The sequence below is a fragment of the Chrysochloris asiatica genome, unplaced genomic scaffold, assembly GCF_000296735.1.
Source record: "Chrysochloris asiatica unplaced genomic scaffold, ChrAsi1.0 scaffold00055, whole genome shotgun sequence".
NCBI classification, from domain to species: Eukaryota; Metazoa; Chordata; class Mammalia; order Afrosoricida; family Chrysochloridae; genus Chrysochloris; species Chrysochloris asiatica.
Window position 1 is genome coordinate 18,030,894 of NW_006408573.1, and position 23,155 is coordinate 18,054,048.

Here is a 23,155-nt window from a genome sequence, read left to right on the forward strand (position 1 = left end):
GTGATAGAAACGATGCTGAAGATCTCATGACAGAATTTAGCAAGACCAATAACTTCTTCATTGCAAATACATTTTTTAAACAACATAAAAGATGGCTAAACACGTGGACCTCACCAGATGGAATACACAGAAATAAAATTGACTATATCTGTGGAAAAGCTCCATATCATCAGCCAAAACAATCTCAGGAACAGACTGTGGAAAAGACCATCAATTGCTTATATGCAAGTTCAGTCTGAATCTGAAAAAAATTTAAAACAAGTTCATGACAGCCAAAATATGACCTTGTACATATCCCACCCGAATTTAGATATTATCTTGAGAACAGATTTGATGAATTAGACACTAATGACCAAAGACTAGAGAGTTGTGGGATGACTTCAAGAACATCATACAAGAAGAAAGCAAAAGGTCATTAAGAAGACAAGAAAGAAGAAAAAGACCAAAATGGATGTCAGAAGAGACTCTGAAATGTGCTCTCCGGTGTAGAGATGCTAACGCATATGGAATAAATAAGGAGATAAAAGCTGAATAGAAAATTTCGAAGGGCAGTTCCAGAAGACAAACTCAAATATATTGAAATGTACAAAGACCTGGAGTTAGAAAACCAAAAAGGAAGAGCATGCTCAGCATATCTCAAACTGACAGAACTGAAGAAAAAATTCAAGCCTCGGCTGGTAATATTGAAGGATTCTGTGGGCAAAATATTGAATGAGGCAGAAAGCATCAAAAGAAGATGGAAGGAATACGCTGAGTCACTGTACCAAAAAGAAATGGTCGATGTTCAACCATTTCAAGAGGTAGAATATGATCAAGAGCTAATGATTCTAAAGGAAGAAGTCCAAGGTACATAGAAGACATTGGCAAAAACAAGGCTCTGGGGATTAGTTGAAATCTTTCAACAAACTAAAGCAACACTGGAGGCACTCACTTATCTATGCCAACTGATTGGAAGAGATTCATATTTGTGTCCATTCCAAAGAGCGGTGACCCAGCAGAATGTGGAAATCAACAGACAATATCATTAATAATGCAAAGCAGGTAAAATTTTGCTGAAGATAATCCAAACACAGTGCATCAGTACATTGATAGGGAACTGCCAGAGGTTCCAGTTGGATTCAGAAGAGGACGTGGAATGAGGGATATCATTGCTGACGTTAGATGGATGTTGGCTGAAAGCCAAGAATACCAGAAAGATGTTTTCCTGTGCTTTACTGACTACGCAAAGGCCTTCGACTGCGTGGATCGTGACAAGCTATGGACAACATTGCGGAGAATGAATATTCCGGAACACTTCATGAGGAACCTGTGCATAAAGCAAGAGACAGTTGTTCAAACAGAACAAGGGAACATTGAATATTTTAAAGTTAGGAAAGGTGTGCGACAGTGTTGTATTCTTTCACCATACTTATTCAATATGTATGCTGAGCAAATAATTCGATAAGCTGGATTATATGAAGAAAAATGTGGCATCAGGGTTGGAGGAAGACTCATTAACAACCTGTGATATGCAGATGATACAACCTTGCTTGCTGAAAGCAATGACTTAAACTACTAACTAATAAAGATCAAAGATCATAGCCTTTGGTATGGGTTGCACCTCAATGTAAAGAAAGCAAAAATCTTCAACTGGACCCATAAATAATATCGCTATAAATGGAATAAAAGGATTGAAGTTGTCAAAGACTTAATTTTGTTTAGATCAATATTTATGGAAGCCACAGACAAGAAATCGAATGAAGTATTGCATTAGGCAAATCTGCTGCACAAAGACATATTTAAAATGTTGAAGAGCACAGATGTCTGTTTGAGGACTAAGGTGCACCTGACCCAAGCCATGGTATTCAGTAACCTCATATGTATGCAAAAGTTGGACAGTTAATAAAGAAGACCATAGAAGAATTTATGCATTTGAGTTATGGTGTTGGGGGAGAATAATAAAAATATCATGGCCTACCAAAAGAACAAACAAATCTGTGCTGGAAGAGGCACAACTAGAATGCTCCTTGGAAACCAGGATGGCCAGACTTCATTTCTCATACTTTGGACATATTATCAGGAGGGGCCAGTCCCTAGAGAAGGACATCATGGTTGGTAAAGTGGAGGGTCAGTGAAAACCAGGAAGGCTCCTAACGAGATGGATTGGCACAGTGGGCTGAAGTGTAGCAGTGATTCCGAGATTGACGAGACTGACGCAGGACAGGGCAGTGTTTGTTTCGGTGTGCATAAGGTCACTATGAGTTCATACTGACTCAGTTTCACCTAACAACAACAGCAACAACAACTGTTAGGTGCCAGCCCCTGTGCTTGTATTATGTCAGCTAATCCCCACAATGAAATTTCCTCTGACATGGTGTGCCCAAGGTTTCTCTGTCAATGTGGTTGACTCTTGCCAGGTGGGTGGCTGTCCTGAAAGCGGATAGGTGAGCTCTTGGGCTCAGTCCACAGGGGAGGCTGTGTTCTCCCTGGTCATGAAGGCGTGACTGCTGGGCATGAAGGCGTTTCTGCTCCCTCTTGGGGATGCCTTTCGAGAGCCAGCCAGGCCCAGTGATCTGACTCTGGCCCCCACTTGGCCCTACTCTTCCAGGCGCTGGGGCTGGAAATAGCAGCTGCTTGAAAGTTGACAATCAAAGGTCAGCTAAAAAAAGGCCGTTCAGTCTGGGCTCTGTCGTACACGGCTCGTAGGACCTATTCTGGGGGAGAGGGTGCCGACGTGCCAATGGAAAATCTATAGGGCGGGGGCCTTCACAATGGGGAGCCCATGTGCCTCCCTCTTCTCACCCAGACCCCCCAAGTATATGCACATATGCATGTGTGCACGCACATGCACACTAAGAGCGTCGGCCCACAACAACCTGGAAAAGTGATGAGAACACTGAAGCTCAGGGAGGGGAAGAAACTTGCCCAGATCATATAACTAGGGCAGGACAGTGGCTAACTGGACCTCCAGGGTTCACAGTCCAGTGCTCTCCATAGAGACAGCCCTCACTGGGGAAGCCAACACCTTGCTCTTTGTCAGGTCAGGAGCTCAGAGATGGAATATTCTAGGTTGGACTGGGCCATAGGCAAAGGATGATTCAAGGATCTTGATGACCACAGGAAGAGAAATCCTACCAGAACAGCTCCCCCGCCTCCCCCACAGGGCAGTTCTGATGAGACCTTGCCTGGCTGCAGAAGTCACAACCTCTCATCCTGTCCCTGTGACCACCTCACTGCCCACCCTGCCTGGGGCCCCAGAGGCTGACAGCCCCTGCCAAGTTTCCAGGGAATGTGTCAGATAAGGGGCCAGTGCCCATAACTCCCTCCCACCCAGCCACTATCTCTGACTCTACTGCCACCTCGCAGCAGCAAGAATAGAACAGAGCTGGTCGGTGGGTTAGCACACGACTTGGGCCAACACAGCAACATCCACACCAGGCAACTCAAACCCCTAGATAGAGAGAGGACCCTCTTCCCCATCAGTCCTAGCCACCCATTGTCCTGGCCCAAAGTCCTGCAAACCCTTGTGGTATAGTTTGAGCTTGTCGGCTGCCTCAGATCCTGTAGCTCTTGGCCTGGGACCTGAGCCCTGCCCTCTGTGAGGAGTGTGCAGCTGGACACTCTCTCTCTCTGGGTCCATCAGCAGGACAAAGCAGAGCTGAGGCCCCTGATGGGTGGAGGCACTAGGGCCCCTCAATGTCCTGGTGACTGCAGCCTGGCCTGGCTCCTGAACTCTGACCCTTTGATTTTCTGGTCACTGAGGAGGTAGATGGGTTGAAGGTTGCCATGTGTGGGAGTCCATGGATGTGATCACGGGGTGGGGGTGGGGGTGGGGGTGGGTAAATTGTGGCTGAGTCTCTTGCATGATGTCCCTTGTGACATGCCTGTGGATATGTGCTATTGTGTTCACGTGTGCAAGGGTGACCACGTCACTCTGAAGAAAGAAGCTGTTGTCATGGAACCCACAGTGTTCACCACTGTAACACCGGAAGCGGGTAGGATCTAGGGAGTCTCATCTCCACCTTCCTGTCACTGTGACTCCTAGGAAGCAGTGAAGGTAACCAAGTCTCCAGGCTCACGTCAGTGACTCCGCACTCTCACAGTCTGACTCACTGTCTGGCTCAGACACGGCTCTAGCCCAGCCTCCTCGCCCCCTGCTCCCAGCCCCCTCACTTTACTCATCCCTCTCCTGTTCTCTGGCAACTCTTTTCTTTGACCCTCAGAACTGGGTCAGCAGGACAGGCACCTGCCTCCTGTCCTCCATGACATCCACTGACCCAAGAGACACTAGCGAGTGGAGGAAGGAGTGGGCTGAGGGGAAGCTTGGTGAGCTACTCACACACTCACACACGTTCAACACATACATCACATGGACCAGATTTCAGCACAGACAAAACGTGTGCTTATGCACGCATACATGTGGAGTGGCAGGACTATCACGGGGTCTCCCAGCCCAGGAACTCTGGGCCTGCCAGTTAGTCCCCCAGCAATCTTTGCAACCCTTTGGGTCCTTCCTCATCTCTGAGGCCCTCTCACTATAAACATGTCACACTATAAACATGCCAAGTATAGATCTCACACAAGTAGCCGCTGGAAACTTGGAGGTGAAACCACAGGAAGAACTTCAATGCTGAGTCCCAAGTTAGAGTGAGTGTGTAGGGTGGGGGTGTAAGTGGGTGTGAGTATGGGGTCTCTGAGATTCCAAAGTTGTTTCTTTCTATAAGGGTGAGGGCCAGACTGACCTCTAGGCCTCTCACTTCAAGAACCCTAATCACTGGAGTTGGAAAAAGTTTAAAAATATCCTCATGTTTACATTCTTTCCAAGCCCGCCTCCCGAGTCTCAGTGCTGGGTCCCTTTGATCTGGCCCTGCACTTTTAGACAGGGCCTGGGAGAGGGGGAGCAGTAACCCCCAGGCAGTCCCACTCCACAGTCCCCTCTAGCTCCAGCCCTATGAGACCCCTAAAAATCATAAAATGAGAGAAAGCTTGTAGCCAGAAAGAAGCCAAAACTGGAGGGGTGTGTCTAGCCCAGGGTCACTCAGAAGGGCTGGGACTGGGCCAGGGTCCCTCTCACATCCCCTCCTGGAAGCCAGGGCCACACAAGACCTCTGGGGAGTGTGTGTGAGTAAGCAACTGGGACTTCTACCTATAGTCCAGGCTGCGGAAACTACCATGTTTATTGAGTTCCTATTGTGCTAAACATCAACTGCAAGGGTGAGCTCAGAAAGTCCTCTTAAGCCCCAGGAAGTGAGATCCATTTAATTAACTAGTAAACTGAGACTCAGAGAGGTGAAGCGACCCGCCTGGGAACACACAGTAAGAACAAAGCCAAATATAGATCTCAGACTTCTATCCACACAGAATCACCCAGTTACCCCATTATCCCCCAACTTGTCCTAGCAAGAGGGCCTGGCCTCACTAGCATGAATCCCTATAAAAACACACTGATCCACTGCTGTGCCCAAAGACTAGTGCCAACCTCAGCTGTCACTCTCTGTGACCCAGAACAAGTCCTATCCTGTCTCAGGGCCTCCCCTTCCTCTAAGAAGCAGGGTGAGGATGGAAGGAGAGGTTTATGCCAAATAGGCTCAAGGAAATGGAGCCCTCCATGGTCCTCATGGAAGGGGCTTGTGGACCTGTGATCAGACCCAGCAGTGACAGTAAGAAAGTGGGCTAGGGCCTACAGGTCCAAGGAAGAAGCCCTCAAACTGGGGCAGAAGTCTTGATTTTCCCTGTTGTCCACTCTTCTCTTTGTTGGTCCACCTGCTACCCAACCTACCCAACCATTGACCTACCCCATCCATCCATCCAGAACAAGGACACAGAAAGCAGGATGACTCCAGGGTCTGAGCTCAGGTGCTGCATCTCCCTGGCTCTATGAACTTGGGGAGATCCTTCCACCTCTTTAAGATGGACTTTCCCAGCTATCCAACAAGGAGCTGCCCACCCAGGAGATCTCTAAGGCTCTTCTTGGGATCTTGCGGCAACAGGTACCAGCTAAAGACACCTCTGAAGAAGCATCATGGGTCTCAGTTAGGCATCCTTCCTTACACCCAGCTCCCATGACTCCCAGCTGCAGCCCTGGACCTCCCTGTATCATCCACTGGGAAAAAGAGCCAATAAATCTGCCCTCATAGGTTGATGGAGAATGAGATGGGCTGCTGCTTTCAAAGAGATTTGTACTTTGAGGACTTCTGAGTGGGAGCTGAGGATCTTGTGATGAGCAAGGAAGTCCACTTGAGGTAAGGTAGAGTCTCCAATGAGGATTTCTGGGGGTGGGGGGGTGGGGGTGGCTGGAGTGTCTCAGAGCGCATCCCTGGACTGGGGTCTTCGTTGAGGCTTCCAGGTTCCACTAGGCCAACCCCATGCCTGCCCTGTCTCTCTTGGCTGGACTTGGCCCTTGTCCCACAGAATCTGCCAGGAGTGGAGAGATTATCTCCTAAAAATAGGACCTGGGCCCCACAGAAGTTGTTTTTCTCCCTTCCCCGTGATTTACCATCATCAGCTCAAGGTGCCTGGGACAGCAAGTCCCACCCTATCCCCCAGAGACTGTTGGGATAGGGGTGAAGGAATCAGCATGTGGTTAGGGTCAGTCAAGGGGCAGGGACTGGAGGTTGGTCTGGAGGTGTGGTCAGGACTCAACAGGGTGCTAGGACCATGGCTCCATCCTGGACCTGAAGCAGGATGAGTTCAAGGGTGGGTCACAGGAATTCCTGTCCCATGGACTGATGTCTGTTTCAGTCCCTCCTCTTCCTCTGACTTTCTGAAACCTACCACTATGCATTTACCAGCCCCTGTGTAAAACCCCAAAGTATCTTGGGGCCTGTTGGGACAAGAGACCCATCCCCAGCTTCAGCTCTCCTGTTCCAGTTCCATGGACCTCTTAAGGTTCCTGCCCAAACCCTTCCTGAAACTTGGGGGACCTCAGCCCATCCTTGCCTGCAGATGACTCAAGCACAGGCACACACAACATTGTGCCTTCCCATAGATACCTAGGAAACACAGAAATGGCCCTCACCAGGATTCCCCTCCTCATCCATCACCTGGACAAGGTGACCAGTGGGCTCTGGATGCCAGTGAAGATGTCCCCTCTTGCTCAAGCTCCAAGAGACCTTCACCACAGGGGATCTCAGGCTTGTCCCCTGAGCCCCCATTCCTTTCAGAAGAGCAGGAGGAGAAGGGATGAATGTCAGTTGTGTGCACACTCACACATGCATGCACACACACACACACAGATACAAGCATAGTAGTCCTGTGGGGCTCTTGTTCAGCTTCCTGAGACTTTATTATCCACCACTTTAACATGCCGCCACTTAGAGCATTCGCTCCCACAGGCAGCCTATAATGGCCAGGTCCAGGCTCTGTGTCCACGCCTGGTGAGCATTGATGACTTCACCCCAGGACAGGTGGAGGGGTGTCTACTCTGTCCTGGCTCTGGTTGTTTCTGGGATGCCACCTCCCCACACCCCTGCAGTGGATTTTGATGGAGCAGTGGCTGCCAGAACTGTTCAGACCACTGACTTCATGGGCACACTGTCTGCTGGCTGGTCCAGGTCCTTCTTCCTCGACAAGGCCAAGTGGGTGAAGATGAGGATGAGGAGGAAACCTGACAGGTCCAAGAGAGACACATCAGCCCTCAGAAGAGGTAGTGGAACTTGTCTGTTAGTAGGGACTTCTGGTTTCATAATGTGGCATAGTTTCCTAGGCATAGTCTCCAAGGTTGAACTAGGTGACACTGTGGTCCCCAGGCCTGAATAAGCCTGACTGCCTGGCCTACCCGGCCCTCACTAGGCCTCCAGCCTTCAGTTCTCCCCTTCTCTGAGGGACAAGTTTGGTGGGGATCCTCTGGGAGCCATTGAGTTGTTCCCTGGACCTTGGAGAGAAAGTCACATTATAGCTCAGTGCTAGGACCCACAAGGAACCTTCCCATCCGGTTAGGGGGAGCTGAGAAGTGTGGCTGAGGAATCAGGCTAGAATGGCCTGGGCTATGCCACACCCTGGCTGTGTAACCTTGGACAAGTTACTTAACCTCTCTGAACCTCAGTGAGGTCATCTGGAAAATGGGGAGATGCCAGGTTCTACTTCATAGAGTTGTGGAGAGGAATCAATGAGATAATCCATGCTTGGCACAGGGCGTGACCCACAGTAAATGGGTCATATTGTAGCAATAGTAAGTGTGGTTATCAATGATAATGACTATGACAAAAGGGACCAACAGTCTGGAGGGCCAGGAGATTGGGGGCACTGATTAGTGAAGTCCGTGGCTCCGCCCATCCACAGGCTCCCCCCATAGGAGCTTAGCTTCCATTACCTATCACTGCCAGGGTACCCACGAGGGTGCCCACTGCAGACAGCTTCGTTGGCATGCCCTTCATGCGGCCCACCTTGCGTAGGCACTGACCCTCCACGGTGCACCGGCACACGACCACTGAGAGGCAGGGAGAGAAGTACAGGGAGGTAGGGAGGGCCCACCAACTACTAGGATTCCCCAGTCTAGCCCACTGGCTGGTAAGTATGCTTTTCCGTGCAGATGCCTGCATGCACAGAGGTGTGTGTGTGTGCGTGCCTAGCCAGAAATGCTCAGGTGTGCACAGGCATATGCTGTCTGTGTGAACCCAGCCCCCTTCTCCTGCATGGTACCACTTAGCCTCCCCAGGAACCCCAGGCTGCCCACTGTGGCTGCTCCTGGGCCCTGGCCTCACCTCGAACCAGTAGTTTCCACATCTGGTCATTGTGGGTGACAACTATAGGGACGACATGTTCCTGTGGTTCTACCCAGTGCAGGGCCAGGGTGAGGTAGGCATGGGAACCTGTCAAGGGGATAGGCGGGTGAGCAGAGCCTCTACCCAGGATGGCAGGAGCTCAGTCCCACCATCACAGTGGAAGAGCATCTCACTTCCAAGTGTCACTCTCTCCCCTTACACACCATTGAGGGCCTGGAGGCGCCAATCCCGCTGCACTGTGGGATTGGAGCCAAGGGCAAAGCTGTAGGGACCCTGCCCACTGGCCGGGTCAGGGACTCCTCTGGCTCCACTGATGACGACGCCGTGATTCTGGCGGGGTGTGCAGAGGTGTCGGACAGGAACAGGGGCTGGAGGCAGGGCGGGGGTTGGCCATGCTTTCAGGAAGCGGAGCACCAGGGTCACAGAGGAGCTCAGTCCTGGCTCATCTACAGAGGAGGCAAAAGTACGCAGGTCCAGGCCAGGGTGGGGGTGAGGGTGAACTCTGGAGTTCCTGGACAAGTCCCCCTGCTCCCTGCTGACCTTCCTCTCACCATATGCCCCCTCCACTCTGCCCTCTTTCCATGCCCACCATCACTCCATATCCTCTTTCCCACAATGCACTGCCCTCTTTCCTATCCAAACAGCTGCCAGGCTCACTGCACCTTTCTGGCTGCCAAACCTGCCCTCACCACCACCCTCTGCCCCTGCCACTGATGCCAGGGTGGACCAGGTGGGAATGTCTTGTACCACAGGACAGCCCAGGGCAGAGTTGAAGTCGATTCCTGACATGCTCACCTATGGCCAGCTCAGCGTTCTGCCACGAGTGTGCTCACACCTGGCCTCAGTGTCCCATTCAGGCTTGCCTCCCGGCACCCAACCCAGCCTGACTCCTACCTCCTCAGCCCTGTGCTCTCTTTCTCTAGTCCCATACCCTCTGCCCCTGAAGTCAGATACCCTGAGAAGCCCTCCAGGAGCTAAAGGACAGGGGTAGGGGTGGGGATTTCTAATGCCAAGCTAAGGAACTGGTCTGGGAGGGGAAGCAGAGGACAGGCCTACCCACCTTGGTGTAGACCATCCTAAGGGTCACCGTAGGCCTTCTCCTTGCTCCACCCTCCTGCCTGGGGCTTGGTGGATGCCTGAAAAGTCTTCCTGTCTGAGGCTTGCTCTCCCTCCCATAAGCTCCCCTCACTACCGGACCATACCTGCGTTCTGGACCTCCACGAGGACAGTGTACGTGGCCCCGGGCTGGGCACCCTGCAGGGACCGAGCTGTGTACACCTCCCCGGAACTCTCCTTGATGCAGAGCCAGCCCTCTGAGTCATTCACCAGAGAGAACCTGCAGCCCAGAGAAGGTGGAAGGGGGAGTGGGGAGCTGGGACCACATTTGGGGTCTTGTGTAGAGACCCCCAGGGATGTGTGACCTGCCCAACTTCTACAGCCTCTCTGTGGCTCAAGGGTGACAGCAGTGGTCAGGTTCCCAGACCCTCGCCCCTGCTGCAGGGACTGGAAGGTGATTGAATCAGGACAGAGAGGGCAGGCATGTCTGCAGGGCTGACAAACAGCTCCAAACCAGGGAGGACAGAGCCTGATTTTGTTGAGGGGCTTGGACCATGGGTACAGTGGGCCTCTCACTACTAGAGCCTGGAACATTGTGCTCTATGGTTCCAGGGCACCCCTCAAAGCTGCCTGGGTGGGCACAGAGTCTGGAAGCAGCCTTGTCTATGTTGCAATCTGGATGGAAGCCTAGGGGAGGGTCTGAGCCAGGAGAGCATGGGGAGGTATAATCTGTGTTCCCATGGAGTTCAAATAGCCACCCCCAAACCCCACCCAGCCCACCCAGCCCTGAAACTACCAGGAGTTACTACTTTAGCATTAACCATGGTTTAAGGAATATTCTAGTCCTAAATAATGTGACTGAGGTCCTGGGACCATCCCTAAGGAGCAAGGGAGTATCACCCCAGAATTTCCATAGTAACAAGTACCTCCAAACAGAAGGACCCCAGGTAAGAGGTTGGCCTGTTAGCTCACCTGAGGGGGCTGCTGTTGGGGTCTGAAGGATGGATGGTCAGTAGGAGGGAACCAGCTGGGGTGCTGACCCCCACACTGGCCTCGTAGCTCTCCTGGTCCAGTTTGGGGGGTGACACCACCTTCTCCACCAGCACAGTCACTGTGGCTGAGGATCCTGGGCCGGGATCTGGCCCTACCAGATCCATTACACTCTGCACCACCACCACCAACTTGTAGCTTGTAGCTGCCTCATAGCTGAGATTCTGGAATCAGTAGGGCCTGGGTCATAGTGCGGGCATGTGTGTGTGTATGTGTGTGTCCACCACCCCACACACCCATCAACCCCTCACCTTTCGGAGCCAGAGTTGAGCATGACCACTGTCTGGCTTCCATTCGAGATCAAAGGTCCTCTCCACATTGCCTGCCTCAATGGCAAAGTCCATGAGGCGGAAGTTAGGCTCAATGTCAGCATCAGTGGCCCTAAGTGTGGCCACCAGAGTCCCGGGCTCTGCATCTTCAGGGAGGCTTATGGGCCCGATCTGGAGAGATGGGGAGAGGTCATAAGCCCCTATCAGCTCTCTTCCCAAGGTCTTGTGCCCTGCTCCTATTTACCTGGGAGGTGGTGAACTCAGGGGCGTGGTCATTGATGTCCTTGATCAAGACAGTGACTTCACATGTGCTGCTGAGGCCTGGGGTGGGGGAGGACATGTTGGGAAGGCCAAGACAAGAATGGAGGGCAGGGGGGCCGGGTCATCATCAGGGTACTTACCTCCCTCTTCTCCTGCCAGGTCAGCAGCAAGCACTGAAAGCAGGATGCTCTGACCAGCTTGGAATGGGGCAGCCCCCAGTGTCACGACACCTGAGGTGGGGTCCAGCTCAAAGGCTCTCCCTTCCACCCCCTCCTCAGACTCAGGACTCAGCAGCTGATACACAACGAGGGAGTTAGGGGAGCCAGGGGCATCTGCATCCACTGCTGACAGTCTGGTCACCTCTGTGCCTGCAAGAGAGCACTCATCTATGTGGAACTGTGGTCCAGCCCAGAGGCCCACTTCTCTTCTATGCTGGGTGGAACCTGAGCTTGTGTGAGTGTCCTGGGGTTGGAACATTGATCTGGGTGACTGAGGCTGAGCCTTGCTCAAGGAGAAAAGAGACAGACAGGATGGTTGGGTTCATAGGAACTTCACCTCTCTTCCCATCCCCATCAAGGCCCACAGCTCACCTGGGGGACTGAGCTCAGGGATGCTGATTGGGGGACCACGTGGGGGGCAGACAGGTGCGTTGTCATTCTCATCGATCACCACTACCTGCAGCTTCAGAGGTTCTGCATAGTCCTTTCCATGGGTATTCTGAGCCCCAAACTGGAGTAGGTACTATAGAAGGCAGTGAGGGGCTTCAGGTAAGGATCTAGGACAATCTAGCATGACCAGGATCTGAGTTCCCACTGCCTCAGGGTCTGTGGGGGACATGCCATCCCAGAAGCCAACCCAATAATAACAAAGCAGCCCCCAGTCTACTACCCTGGCTTCCCTCTCACCTCACCTCAGCCTGAGCTTCTCGGTCTAGCTCCTTGGTCACATAGACTTTCCCTTCTGTGTTAATATCAAAGGGGCCTGGAGTCAGGCTCTCCAGATAGTAGTGCACATTACTCCCACTCCAGTGTACCTGGAAGGAGACACAAAATGAGGGCACCCCAGGTCAAGAGGTAGGAGCAGTCCATGTCAGCCCTGTGCCCCAACTACCTCCTGGGTAGGGAGCCAGTGTGACCCCAGGCAAGTCCCTACCCTCCCTGGGTCTGGGTGGGGTCCTTCTGTTTGGAGACATTTGTTATTGTGGAAACTCCATGATAACGCTGCCTAAAATGCCAGAATGACTAGGTTACTTCGTTTTCTACCCTCTCAGACTGGGCCTGACCCCAGGGCATTCCTACAAGAGGCCTGAGACATTCCTGGCCTGAGTGGCAATCCCTATCACAACAGGAGGTGGCAGCCGTTCTAAGAAGCCTCAAGCAAGCTCAGGAGGCCAGAGCAAAAAGCAGTGCTTGTCAGAGGATAGCAGGAGACGGACTGTGGCTCTGTCCCAGGCCCTTGACTGCCCCACTCCATGGTGGGAACTGATGGGAATAGTTGAGAGAGGAACATAGATGGGAAGGAACCAGGGTCGAGTTGGGCCCCGGATTCCAGGTCTTCATGAATCTCAAGCCCAACTTGACCTTCCATGAGAATGTTTTAGCTGCTGACAGCCACTTACTCACCTGGGAAATGAGGTGCGGGTATGGGACTTTGAGATTCTCTGCCAGATGGATGGGCGCTAGGGGCACCCAGGTGTTCTCTACTACGGAGACATCTATGGTGGCTGTGGCCTGGTGACCTGAGGCCTGGTCACCCATGTCCTTGACCTGTACCAGCAGCTGGTAGGGCCACTCCAGGGCAAGGTCTAGACTGGAGCTTCCTAGGAGGGGTAGGGTGGTCAGCAGAGCAGGGAGCCAGGGAGCAGTGGCTAGGGCATCTTTTCATCACAGTACCAAATACAAAGCTTGACACATGGCAGGTATTCAGTATACTCTTTTGGCTAACGGATGAAAAGAACTTTTTTTTCTTTATTGTGAATTGAGTGATAGTTTACATGGGGGAACATCAATTTTACACTCATTGTTTCACTGCAATGATTATGAGAAGAAGAGCTTTTAGCACCATTGAGAACATCAAATCAGGATTGGGCAGTGTGTAACGCCATTTCCATATGGGTAGACAGTGATGACCAGGATGGAGTTGGGGCATGGATGGACAGGTTGGATGAATGGATTGGTAGCTAAGTAGATGGATAGGGGGTTGGGTGGGTGAATGGGTAAGAGTTTGGATGGATGACAGGATAGATAGCTGAAGTGCATGGGTGATTGGGTGATGAATAAGAAAATGGGTGGCTGGATGGGTGGATGTAAGATTGGCTTTGGTCTAAATTCCCAGATCCACCGGCAGACTCCAAGGCTATAATCATTAAGACCTCTTCTATTCTGGTCCCTCAGGTCCCAGTCTCCAGAACATAGGGTTGAGGTATTCCATTTACACCAAACCTTTTCCTTGCTTCTCTCTCCACCTAGAATGCACTTTCCTTCTCCTTTGTCTCTTAAATTCTGACCCACCCTGTTCTAGTTCAGATGCCACCTTCTCCAGCTCTCCTGACCCTCCCTCTCCATCACATTTAGACTCACCTATGGGGCTGAGGGCCAGAGTCCCCAGCTGGGGCTCCAGTTGGAACATGTTTGGAGAAGGCTGGGTTGGAGTCTGACTCAGGATGTGGAATCGTAGATCTGAATTGGCTGTGCCTGGCTCATCCCCATCAAAAGCCTCAAGGAAGAGGAAGGGAACACCTGGTATTTGGAGGAGGGTGAACCATAAGAGATGGAGGGAATGGGGAGAGGCCCCCTCTCTTGCTTCCCTCTCTTTTTCATTGTTCCCTTCTTTCATATCCAGCATGTCAGGACTCTGGAGGTGAGCCAGGACTTTTCAAGCCCACTTCACAGATGAGCAAACTAAGGCCAAGAGTGGATGGGACCCACTTGAGGACCCTTAGCAGGGTTGTTGTTGTTAAGTGTCGTAAAGTCAGTTTGGACTCATAGTGACCCTGTCTAGGATTTCTAAGAAAGGGCTGGTGAGCTTGAACCATCAACTTTGTGGTTCAAACCAACTTTGTAGCCTAGCGCATTAACCCACAGCACCACACCTGCAGGATAGAGGGCAGCAAGATTGGGTTGGAAGTGAGAGAGGGCATCTCTTTGCTCCCCTCAGAATCCACCTAACCCTGCTGTGTTCTAGTTGCTCTACTTACTCACCAGGCCTGGTGCCCTGGCTCAGCTGAGCCCTATACGTGGTCTGGGAAAAATGGGGCACCTGGTCATTCTCATCCTTCACATGCACAAGCACAGGCTGTGGACCCCACAGGACATGTCCATCCTCTGTCTCCAGGGTCACCTGGCATGGAAAGGTAGTCAGTGTCCAGCCCTGCATTCACTGATGTCCCCTACACATGGCCCAGCCATACCTGCAGCCGGTATTCTGTTTGTTCCTCTCGGTCCAGGGCCCTGGTCACCAGCAAGAAGCCAGACTCTGAATCCACAGCAAAGGGGCCCTCAGTTACCATGCCCGAGTCTGCCAACAGCATAAATTGACCCTCGGTCTTCTCACGGGGCAGTGGCAACTGGTGGGAGAGTTGGGGCCAAGTCCAGGGCATGCCAGCCCCATGCCCAATGGCCCCATTTTCATTGTTGTTGTTGTTAAGTGCCATCGAATCCATTCCTACTCATAGTAACCCTGTATAGGGTTTCTAAGGAGCAGCTGGTAAGTTTGAACCAGCGACTTTGTGGTTCAAACCGATCTTGCAATCCACAGCTCCACACCACATGTGGGGAAAGTGAGACTCAGAGAGGACTGACACTTGCCTTTGGTTCCACAGCCAGTAGAGGGCTGAGGTCCAGAGCCAGAGGTTTGTCCTCTGTGAATGATGGTACTTAGTATTCCCTGGCCTTCTTTCTAAGAAATATTTTAATCTTTAACTTCAAGCTCCACTTTTCCGGGATTAAAATCGTAAACGTCATGGCACTGTTAAGCACATTCTCTGGAGAGCAGGGTTTTAGAGAGGAGGAAAGTTGCTGCTCTCAGACTTACCTTGGCAAGGTACAAAGGAAAATTCCCACCATAGTTTTCCGGGACTTCCACATGCAACTCTGCAGGCTGGGCCTCGAGAAGAACCTGAGGGAAAATCCACACCTTAGCACCAGAGGCTAGGCGCTGGGGGTCTCACAAGGCAAGGGGATTTCTACCCCTTCCCTGGGCTTGGTCACACTCTCTGGCCCTTGACCCCCTGATCCCTCAATAAACCAACTTTGGCATTCTCCCTGTCCCCTGTGGTCAGTGCATCTGGTCAAGGTGGAGTGGGAGCCTGGGTGTCAATCCTGAAGGAGGTGGGTGGGGCCCAGCTCACCTGGGGGACAGAGAGGAAGAGCAGCCACAGCCAGGAAGGGTCCATGGTGAGGACAGACCTGAGGGACATGGTGGTACAGATACAAACCAGTTTACTAGGGAGGAGGCTCTCTCATTACCAGCCCCCAAGGCATCTCTGCCCTCTCATCCCTACTCAGCACCAGGCGATGCTTCCCCAAGCCCAGCGGGTACAACATTCCCAACTGATCCTTCCTCCTCCCTGGTCACTGATAGGCAGTCAGGTTTCTTCTTGCCCCTTCCCCTTCTCCTCTGCCCTAGCAGTTCTCAGATCTGCCTCTTCCCACCCAGCAATGAGCACACTGTCTCCCACCCACCCCGTCTCTTGTCTTCTGCCTCAATCCATCCTGTACACACAGCCAGAGGAATCTCATTTCAGACTGGGTGCCTTTCTCTCCCACAAAGGGCCTGAAGCTTCCCTTGGGCTGTAGAATAGAGTCCAACTCTTGGCCAGGCCCACCCAGACCCCAGGTCCAACCACTTTGCCTTTCGACTTTGTTCCCCGGAAAGGGAGTTTCACCTCCTGACCTTTGTCTCCTTCCTATCATAGCGCCCCCAACTCTCAGATCCCAAAGTCATCATTTCCCAGCAGACCCGAAGAATTATAAAAGTTCAAAGTTGGAAAGACCCTGACAATTCTAAGGATCACTTCCTGCTGTCCCCTCATGTTGCTGAAAGGAGGGGCAGGGCCTGGCCAAGGTCACTGAGGCCTTGACCACAGAAGGTTCCTCCTGGAACAGAACAGAGGATTCTGCTCAGGGTCGCCAGGCCTGTTTGAACTCCCCCAGTTGCCGGCAGACACTGCCTACTGGCCACAAGACCACCCCCTTCAGCATTTCCCAGCGCTCGGCACAGGGCTGGACACAGCATCAACAGCCACTCTGGATCTCAGGGAAGGATTCCCCAGAACAGCAGGATGATGGAGCAGTGTTTCTCTAAGCTGCTGTTTTTATCCACCTTAGTTTTCCCTCACCACCACTACCACCCCAGCCCTTGCCTTGGCCATCCCTTTGTTTCCAGACCCTCACCCACTAGTGCCTAAGGCTGGCTCCAGGTCCAGCTGCCAGGTGAAGGGGCTTCTTCTCCAGGGAGCCTCTGGCCAGGCCAGGCCGGATGGGGTAGGGCAGGGCGGACACTTGCAGGTAGGCGGTCCGGCCACACTTACACAGAGTGGAAAACGCCACTGGGCCCACAGTAGCATGCTGGGAGCAGTTATTCATTGACTCTGGAAAGCCAGTGAGGGTGCTCAGCATCCGTGACTGCCAGCCCCAGGAGGTGGGAGATCATCGGGCTGGGCAGTCTCTCCACCAGACACAGCCCAGCAGGTATTCTGTGGGCCTGTGGATTGGACACTAATTCTTTTTCTGTGGTTCCAGACATGGCCCTATTTCCCTTCCCCTCACCTTATGACAGTGTCTGTAGCTACACGCCCTCTCTGTTCCTTTATCCTATAGTTCCCTTCCCACTCCTTCATCTGTCTCCTGAGCACCTGTTCTTGCTCTAATACTCCATTCAAATATTCCCTTCTCCAGGCCACCTTCTCTGAGCTCCCAGGCTGGCTGTGGAGCCTTCTCGGCAAGCATTCTTCCTTCTCTGCCATGTGTAGTTCCTATCAGCGCACAGAGGGGCACTAGGCGATTATTGTCTCTCTCCTTCATCAGAATGGGAGCCCCTCCAGGACAGGACTTCACCCAGCAATGACCTGGCTATCACCATGCCCTGGCAGCACCTGCACTGGTGGGACCAGTGGAACAGTGATCTATAAACTCCTCCAAGTCATCATAAATGCTCACAGTAGACCTTGGGCCTGGACAGGGTTGAAACAATGGACTGTCTCGTGCATGTAAGAAGGAAAGAAAAGTTTGAGCTAGCCCAGGTGACCTTGAGGGAGTTACAGGGCTGACCAGAGGCCCTTCCCCCCATGAGGGCAGCCAAGCAGAGCCAGGAAGAGCTTCTGGGGCCTGGGAACTGGAGGGGAGGGAGGAGAGCAGGAAGTCAGAGATGCCTCCGATCCCTCCCTGTCCTCCGAGCTTCCCGTGGTCTCAAATCCTTCCAGCTGCACATCTGGCTAGTCTTTCTTTGGCTAGAAGCTCAACTGCCCCAGCCTTGTCTGTCACAAGCTTAGGATCACTTGGGCACCCCAGTCTCATTGCCATGGTGGGGAAATATTAAGAGGGCTGTGGCCCTGGTGTTGCGGCAGACACTGCTCTGAGCATTTATCTTCATTATTTCACTCACTCCACTTTGATGGGGCATCCTCATGTCACACCCTGGGGCTCAGAGAGACTGAGTGGCTTGCTCAAGGTCATATGACTAGTAAGAGGCAGAGCCAGGAAGGCCTGGGTTCCTCTTCAGTCCTCTTGACCAGCACCTACTCTAAGGAAACCATGCCGTCCAAGCCTCAAGGTATGGTATGGGATCTCTGGTGACCAGCAGCAGCAGTTTTGGCAGTTAACACTTCCCTGGGGGGCTTGTGGGTTAGTCTCAGAGGAATCACACACACACACATATACACACATACACACATTGAGGAGGGGCCCTTATACTGCCTCCTGCCTTTGAAAAAGTTGTAATCAAGTTTCTAATCTGGTTGTGAAGGCTGCCAGTGTATAGGATGAATAAATTGAAGGCATGTGTGGACCCTGGCTGGAACCTTCTCATAAGTGTCGCCCACCTTGCTGCTCCAGGCTTTGGAGATGAGAAGATCTCATCAGACCTCACTCAGACATTGCCTACCTGTGGAAGCTCAGGCAAGTGTTTCAGTTCCTATCTGCCATCACCAAAGGGTATGCTCATTCCTGAACCCATGTAGATAAAGTCCTGGTAAGCATGCTGTGCTAAGAAGGGTGAGGGGACCTTGAAGTCAGGATGTAGGGGAGAGAAGTATGGCTCTACAAGTCCATATATGCTCACGTTCCTACACAAACACAAGACTTCAGGCAGGGCAGTGTCTGCCAGGATCCAATTAGTTAGTACTGAGCATGGATGTTTTGGTACCATGGGCCTTTCACTGTGAAAAGAACAGCAAAGCCCCCTGCTAGCCTAGCCCCAGCCAGAAGGTGGTGGAGCCATCTTGAGTCAAGTTGGTCTTTGCATGCCTCCCTCAGTCTCACACTTAGGCCAATCAGCCAAGTCCCTCCCCAGCTGGAAAGTCTCCGAAGAAATCTTCCATAGCCACCCTACCTCAGCTGATCCCCAGACCCCCAAGAGGGAGCAGGGCAGGGACACTTGTTTGTAAGCTTGTCTGGCTGTGAGATGAGAAGCAGAACTGAAGCAGGAGTCAGGATGTTAGTTTCCCTTGTGTGCAGGGGGTGACTGGAACCCTCCATCAGCTGGGCAGTGCCAGGCCCCAGGGCAGAAGGTAAAGGACCTGGATAGCAGGGGCCAGGAGGGCTTTGTGTCTCCTCCTGTTGTTTCCACCCTCAACCAAGCCTTGCTCACACACTGCGCCCTTTGCCCTAGCTGCCAAGCCTGGGCCCAAATATTAGGACAAAGCCACACATGGGTCGTGTGGGTGAGGATGGACAGCAAGCTCTCATCCCTCATCTTGGGAGCCTTTTCAGCTAATGCAGCCCCCAGATGGGTGGAAACACAGAGTCAATAGTACTGATCTATCAGGAAATAGTCTTTATTACAAAAAAATTGCATGTAAACAAATAGCCACCACTCTGAACAGCCTCCCTCCTGGAAGTGCACACCACAGGTGTGGACAAGGGGAGAAGTCATAGTTGGTTCCCACACACAGGACTGCTCCTACCCAGGCCAGAAGAGAGGCTACCCCACAGGCTGGGCTCAGCCTTCTGCCTCAGTATGCATACAGGCCTGCACACACTTCTCTGTGGGCCCCACTTCACCGGCCTCTAGGGGCCAAAGCCCCAGGCAGCACCATGTGTCCAAGGCCGTGAGGTGGGGGGATGCCAGACTGGCAGTTCTGAGGGGCCAAGAGACTGAGTCAGCCCCAAGGCACCTGGGGAGGCTTGGCTGGACCGGCCCACCAATCCGCCCATCTGTCTGCCCACTGCAATGAATGCTGTGAGGCCTAGAGAACCGAGAGGTCATGACAGGACTTGGACTTGGCCCGAAAGGCCATCTTGCGGCTGTTGCGAGCTACAATGCGGCCCAAGAAGCGTTTTGCCTTCTTGCCAAGACTCTCTCGTCGCTGGGTGCCTGCCTGCCGCCGAGCATTGGCCTCTTTGCTGTCCCTGCGGAGGCGTATCTGGCGAACGATGCCCTCAAACAGCGCCTGGACGTTGTGGTGCAGCGCGGCTGACGTCTCAATAAACTTGCAGTCGAAGACCACTGCACAAGCCCGGCCCTCTGGTGTGCATGGAAACAGACAAGGGAGGTGAACAAAAGTTGGATGGGTGAGGATCACCTCACGCCTAGAATCCTCCACTGGAAACTCTGAGACCCCAGCTCCCAAATTGAGGGTCCTGGGCACTGTTGGGCCATCAAATAGGCACATGTTCAGGGAATTCACAAGGTGGTGGTTTCAAAAAGGAGACTCAATTATTGAAATAGTTTAATGTTTTCTACTTAATTAAGGAGTACAGGTGGTGCAATGGTTAAGCACTTGGCTGCTAACCAAAAAGGTCAGCATTTTGAACTCATCCAGCTTCTCAGGAGAAGCTCGTGGTCTGTTTCCATAAAGACTGCAGTTGTTGTTAGGGTTTCTGAGGTTATAGATCGTTATAGAAGCAGAAAGTCTCATGTTTCTCCCATGGAGTGGCTGGTTGGTTTGAACTGCTGACTTTGTGATTAGCAGTCCAGTGCTTATCCTTCAGCACTACCAGCGCTCCTTTCCATAAAAATTACAGCCTATGAAACCCTATGGAAGAATTCTCCTCTATCATATAAGATTACTAAGAATCCTCTAGACAGCATACAACGACATCTATTTAGACAGGACTGCTACAGAGGCCAACACAGGCAAATGAGAACTCTTTTGAACTGCTTGTTTTCTGCTTTGGTGTTGTCTCATGATAAATGGCCCTGTAAAATAGGGGACAGAGGGGACTATGTCAACAAGTCACTGCTGGGTTTGTGAGGTGCTCGATCCTGGAGCCCCAGAGAAGGATGCCAAGCCCGAGATGGGAGGGGTCTTCTAATGGGGAAGCACACTGTGAGACTGGCCCAGGCCTGGAACCCCTGGCTCTGATCTCCTGGTCTGAATCCCTACATTCTCCTCACTCATTACCTGTCAGACCAGGACCAAAGGGGACAACAGAGGAGGGCCCGGAGGTGCCCCAAACACCCAGCAGTACCCATCTCCCTTGTCACACTTGGCGTTTCCCAGTCCAGCCTTTGGACATCCTACTGGTGGCCACTGGGGCTTTCTTCCTGGACAATTTTAGTCCCTGGTCCCCAGGGACTCCAGTTGAGCCAAGACTGACTGGACCGTGGACAAGCCAAGCTCTCCCTTCAAGCTCTCCCTTCATGTCCAACTGGCAGTCACCTCCCTGCTCACCATCCACGGAGACCTCACGAGAGCGCACCAGGTCACTCTTGTTGCCCACGAGGATGATGGGCACGTCGTCTGTCTGCCGCGCCCGTCGCAGCTGAACCCGAAGTTCCGAGGCCTTCTCAAAGCTGCTCTTGTCCGTCACAGAGTACACAATGACGTATGCGTCCCCCATGGCCATGCAGTGGCCAGGCAGCCAGCGGCCCCCGTCCTGAGGAACATACATACAGTCCTGTCCAGCAGTCCCCACACCCCAGCGACAAGCCTGTCACTCCCAGCAAACCCTAACCCCCAGCCCTGCCCTGGGTCTCCGTCTGCATCCTACCTGCTCCCAAATGTCGTAGACCAAGAGGGAGGCCTCTTCTCCGTCCACCATGATGGAGCGATCATACGTGTGCCCTAAAGCAGAAGGCCAGTAGTCAGGTTACTTGATGGCTGCTCAAAGTCCCCAGTGCCAGACTCCCTGTTTTGGTCACATCCCCTAGCTCCTCCTCAGTTCCCCCAGCACTCCCCTCCACTCCCCACACACTTAAAGATGGTTTCCATGTATCTTCTGATTCAGGGCAATCCATGGGGTGAGTAGAGAGAAATGGCAGGGCCAGGAGAGTAGAGAGAAATGGCAGGGCCAGGAAGTGAGAGATAGAGAACATGGTGTGCCTGCCCTCCACCAAGACATTCTCCAGGAGCTTCAAGCTAACAATGTCTTGAGCTGCACTGCTCCCACCCTCCTGCTGCCTGGGCCCTCAGCGGTCTGACCACAGTGGCCTAAGTTAAATGGAGAATGCCATATCCCTTTGGGCCTTCTCTCCTAGGAATTCCTTCTGACTGAATTCTTGTTGACCCTGGTTAAGGGGGTGGTGGAATACTGTCCCTATCCTTACCCCCATCCCAAAGAGCGGTCACATGGGAGCAATCCACCCTTTACTCTAGGTGTGGTGCTGGGGGTTAATGCGCTGGACTGCAGTGTGTTTGAACTGCAAGGCTGGCGGTTCAAGTTCACCACCGGCTCCTCAGAAATCTTACACAGGATCTCTATGGGTCAGAAGCGATTTAACAACAACATCAAAGGCTATGAGGTCCTTATCCCTTACTTTCCCAATCTGTGGAATGGGTGGGAAGAGGCATGATTCTGAAAGTGTCTTTGGAATCTCATGCTTGTCACTTTTAGTCCAGCTCCTCAGCCTCATGACTCCTGACCCTGGGATCTTCCTTCCCCTAAGCTGCCCAGTCCTTTACCTGCGGCCTCGGCCTCTGGTCCTTCTTCTACACCACCGAAGATGCGGGCCAGGGCGCTCTTGCCCACACCAGGCGCCCCCAGCAGCAGCACCTTGTACACACTCTCGTCTGAGTCGCTGCCCCCGGAGCTCAGGGAGTCGGATGAGCCCTCGGGCCAATCTAGCCTTGGACCCTGGACCCGGGTCCCCGCCGTTGCCAGGGCGCCCGGAGCCAGCGCCGCCTGCAGATCGCGCTCGTCCACCGGCATGCTTCGGCGATGCAAAGGGGGCGCCGGGCCCCAGGGTGTGCTGCCCCGACGGCGCTCGCGCTCCTGGCCCCCGCCGCGGCTCCCGCCAGCTCCGCTGCCGCCGCCATTCAAAGTCATCGCGTCCGACCCTGTCTGGAGGGCCAGGAACCAGGATGGACGCGTAAGGCGCGGGGACAGTGGAGTAGGAGGCCTGACCAGGGATGCACCCATCCAACCCAGAGTGAGGTAAGATGCTCGGTGTGGGGGTGGGGGACGCAGTTGGCTCTCATCCTTAAGGGTCCTTGCACCCTGACCTGGACCGTCCATCCGCAACCCATATGGTGCAGCCATCGCCTCCCCCCAGCCTTTTCCCGCTCCACCGGGACACTCACTCGGTCGCAAACAGATAGGATCAGGACTTGAACAAATCCCGCTCGCACTCCCAGATTCAGACACTCGGACCCTCGCCGCTGCCGCCGTCGCTGCTACTCCACCGCGCTGGATCCTGGCTCCAGCGCCGCCTATTTAA

At 52.9% G+C, this 23,155-nt stretch overlaps 2 protein-coding genes across 2 annotated transcripts; both read right to left on the reverse strand.

Moving 5' to 3' along the window:
• Positions 1-7,487: 7,487 nt before the first annotated feature.
• CDH16 (cadherin 16, KSP-cadherin) lies at positions 7,488-15,731 on the reverse strand. Its single transcript, XM_006863637.1, has 17 exons — positions 15,687-15,731; positions 15,371-15,454; positions 14,748-14,903; positions 14,539-14,677; positions 13,918-14,076; positions 12,961-13,157; positions 12,249-12,371; positions 11,929-12,079; positions 11,479-11,706; positions 11,322-11,398; positions 11,060-11,248; positions 10,731-10,972; positions 9,905-10,038; positions 8,906-9,148; positions 8,682-8,789; positions 8,291-8,407; positions 7,488-7,585 (listed from the first exon to the last, which is right to left on the reverse strand). The coding sequence occupies exons 1-17, from the start codon at positions 15,729-15,731 to the stop codon at positions 7,488-7,490; spliced, it is 2,490 nt and encodes an 829-aa protein (XP_006863699.1).
• A 4,011-nt stretch (positions 15,732-19,742) lies between these two features.
• Positions 19,743-22,764, reverse strand: RRAD (Ras-related associated with diabetes). Its single transcript, XM_006863594.1, has 4 exons — positions 22,401-22,764; positions 21,490-21,563; positions 21,171-21,375; positions 19,743-20,020 (listed from the first exon to the last, which is right to left on the reverse strand). The coding sequence occupies exons 1-4, from the start codon at positions 22,762-22,764 to the stop codon at positions 19,743-19,745; spliced, it is 921 nt and encodes a 306-aa protein (XP_006863656.1).
• Between the last annotated feature and the right edge of the window lie 391 nt (positions 22,765-23,155).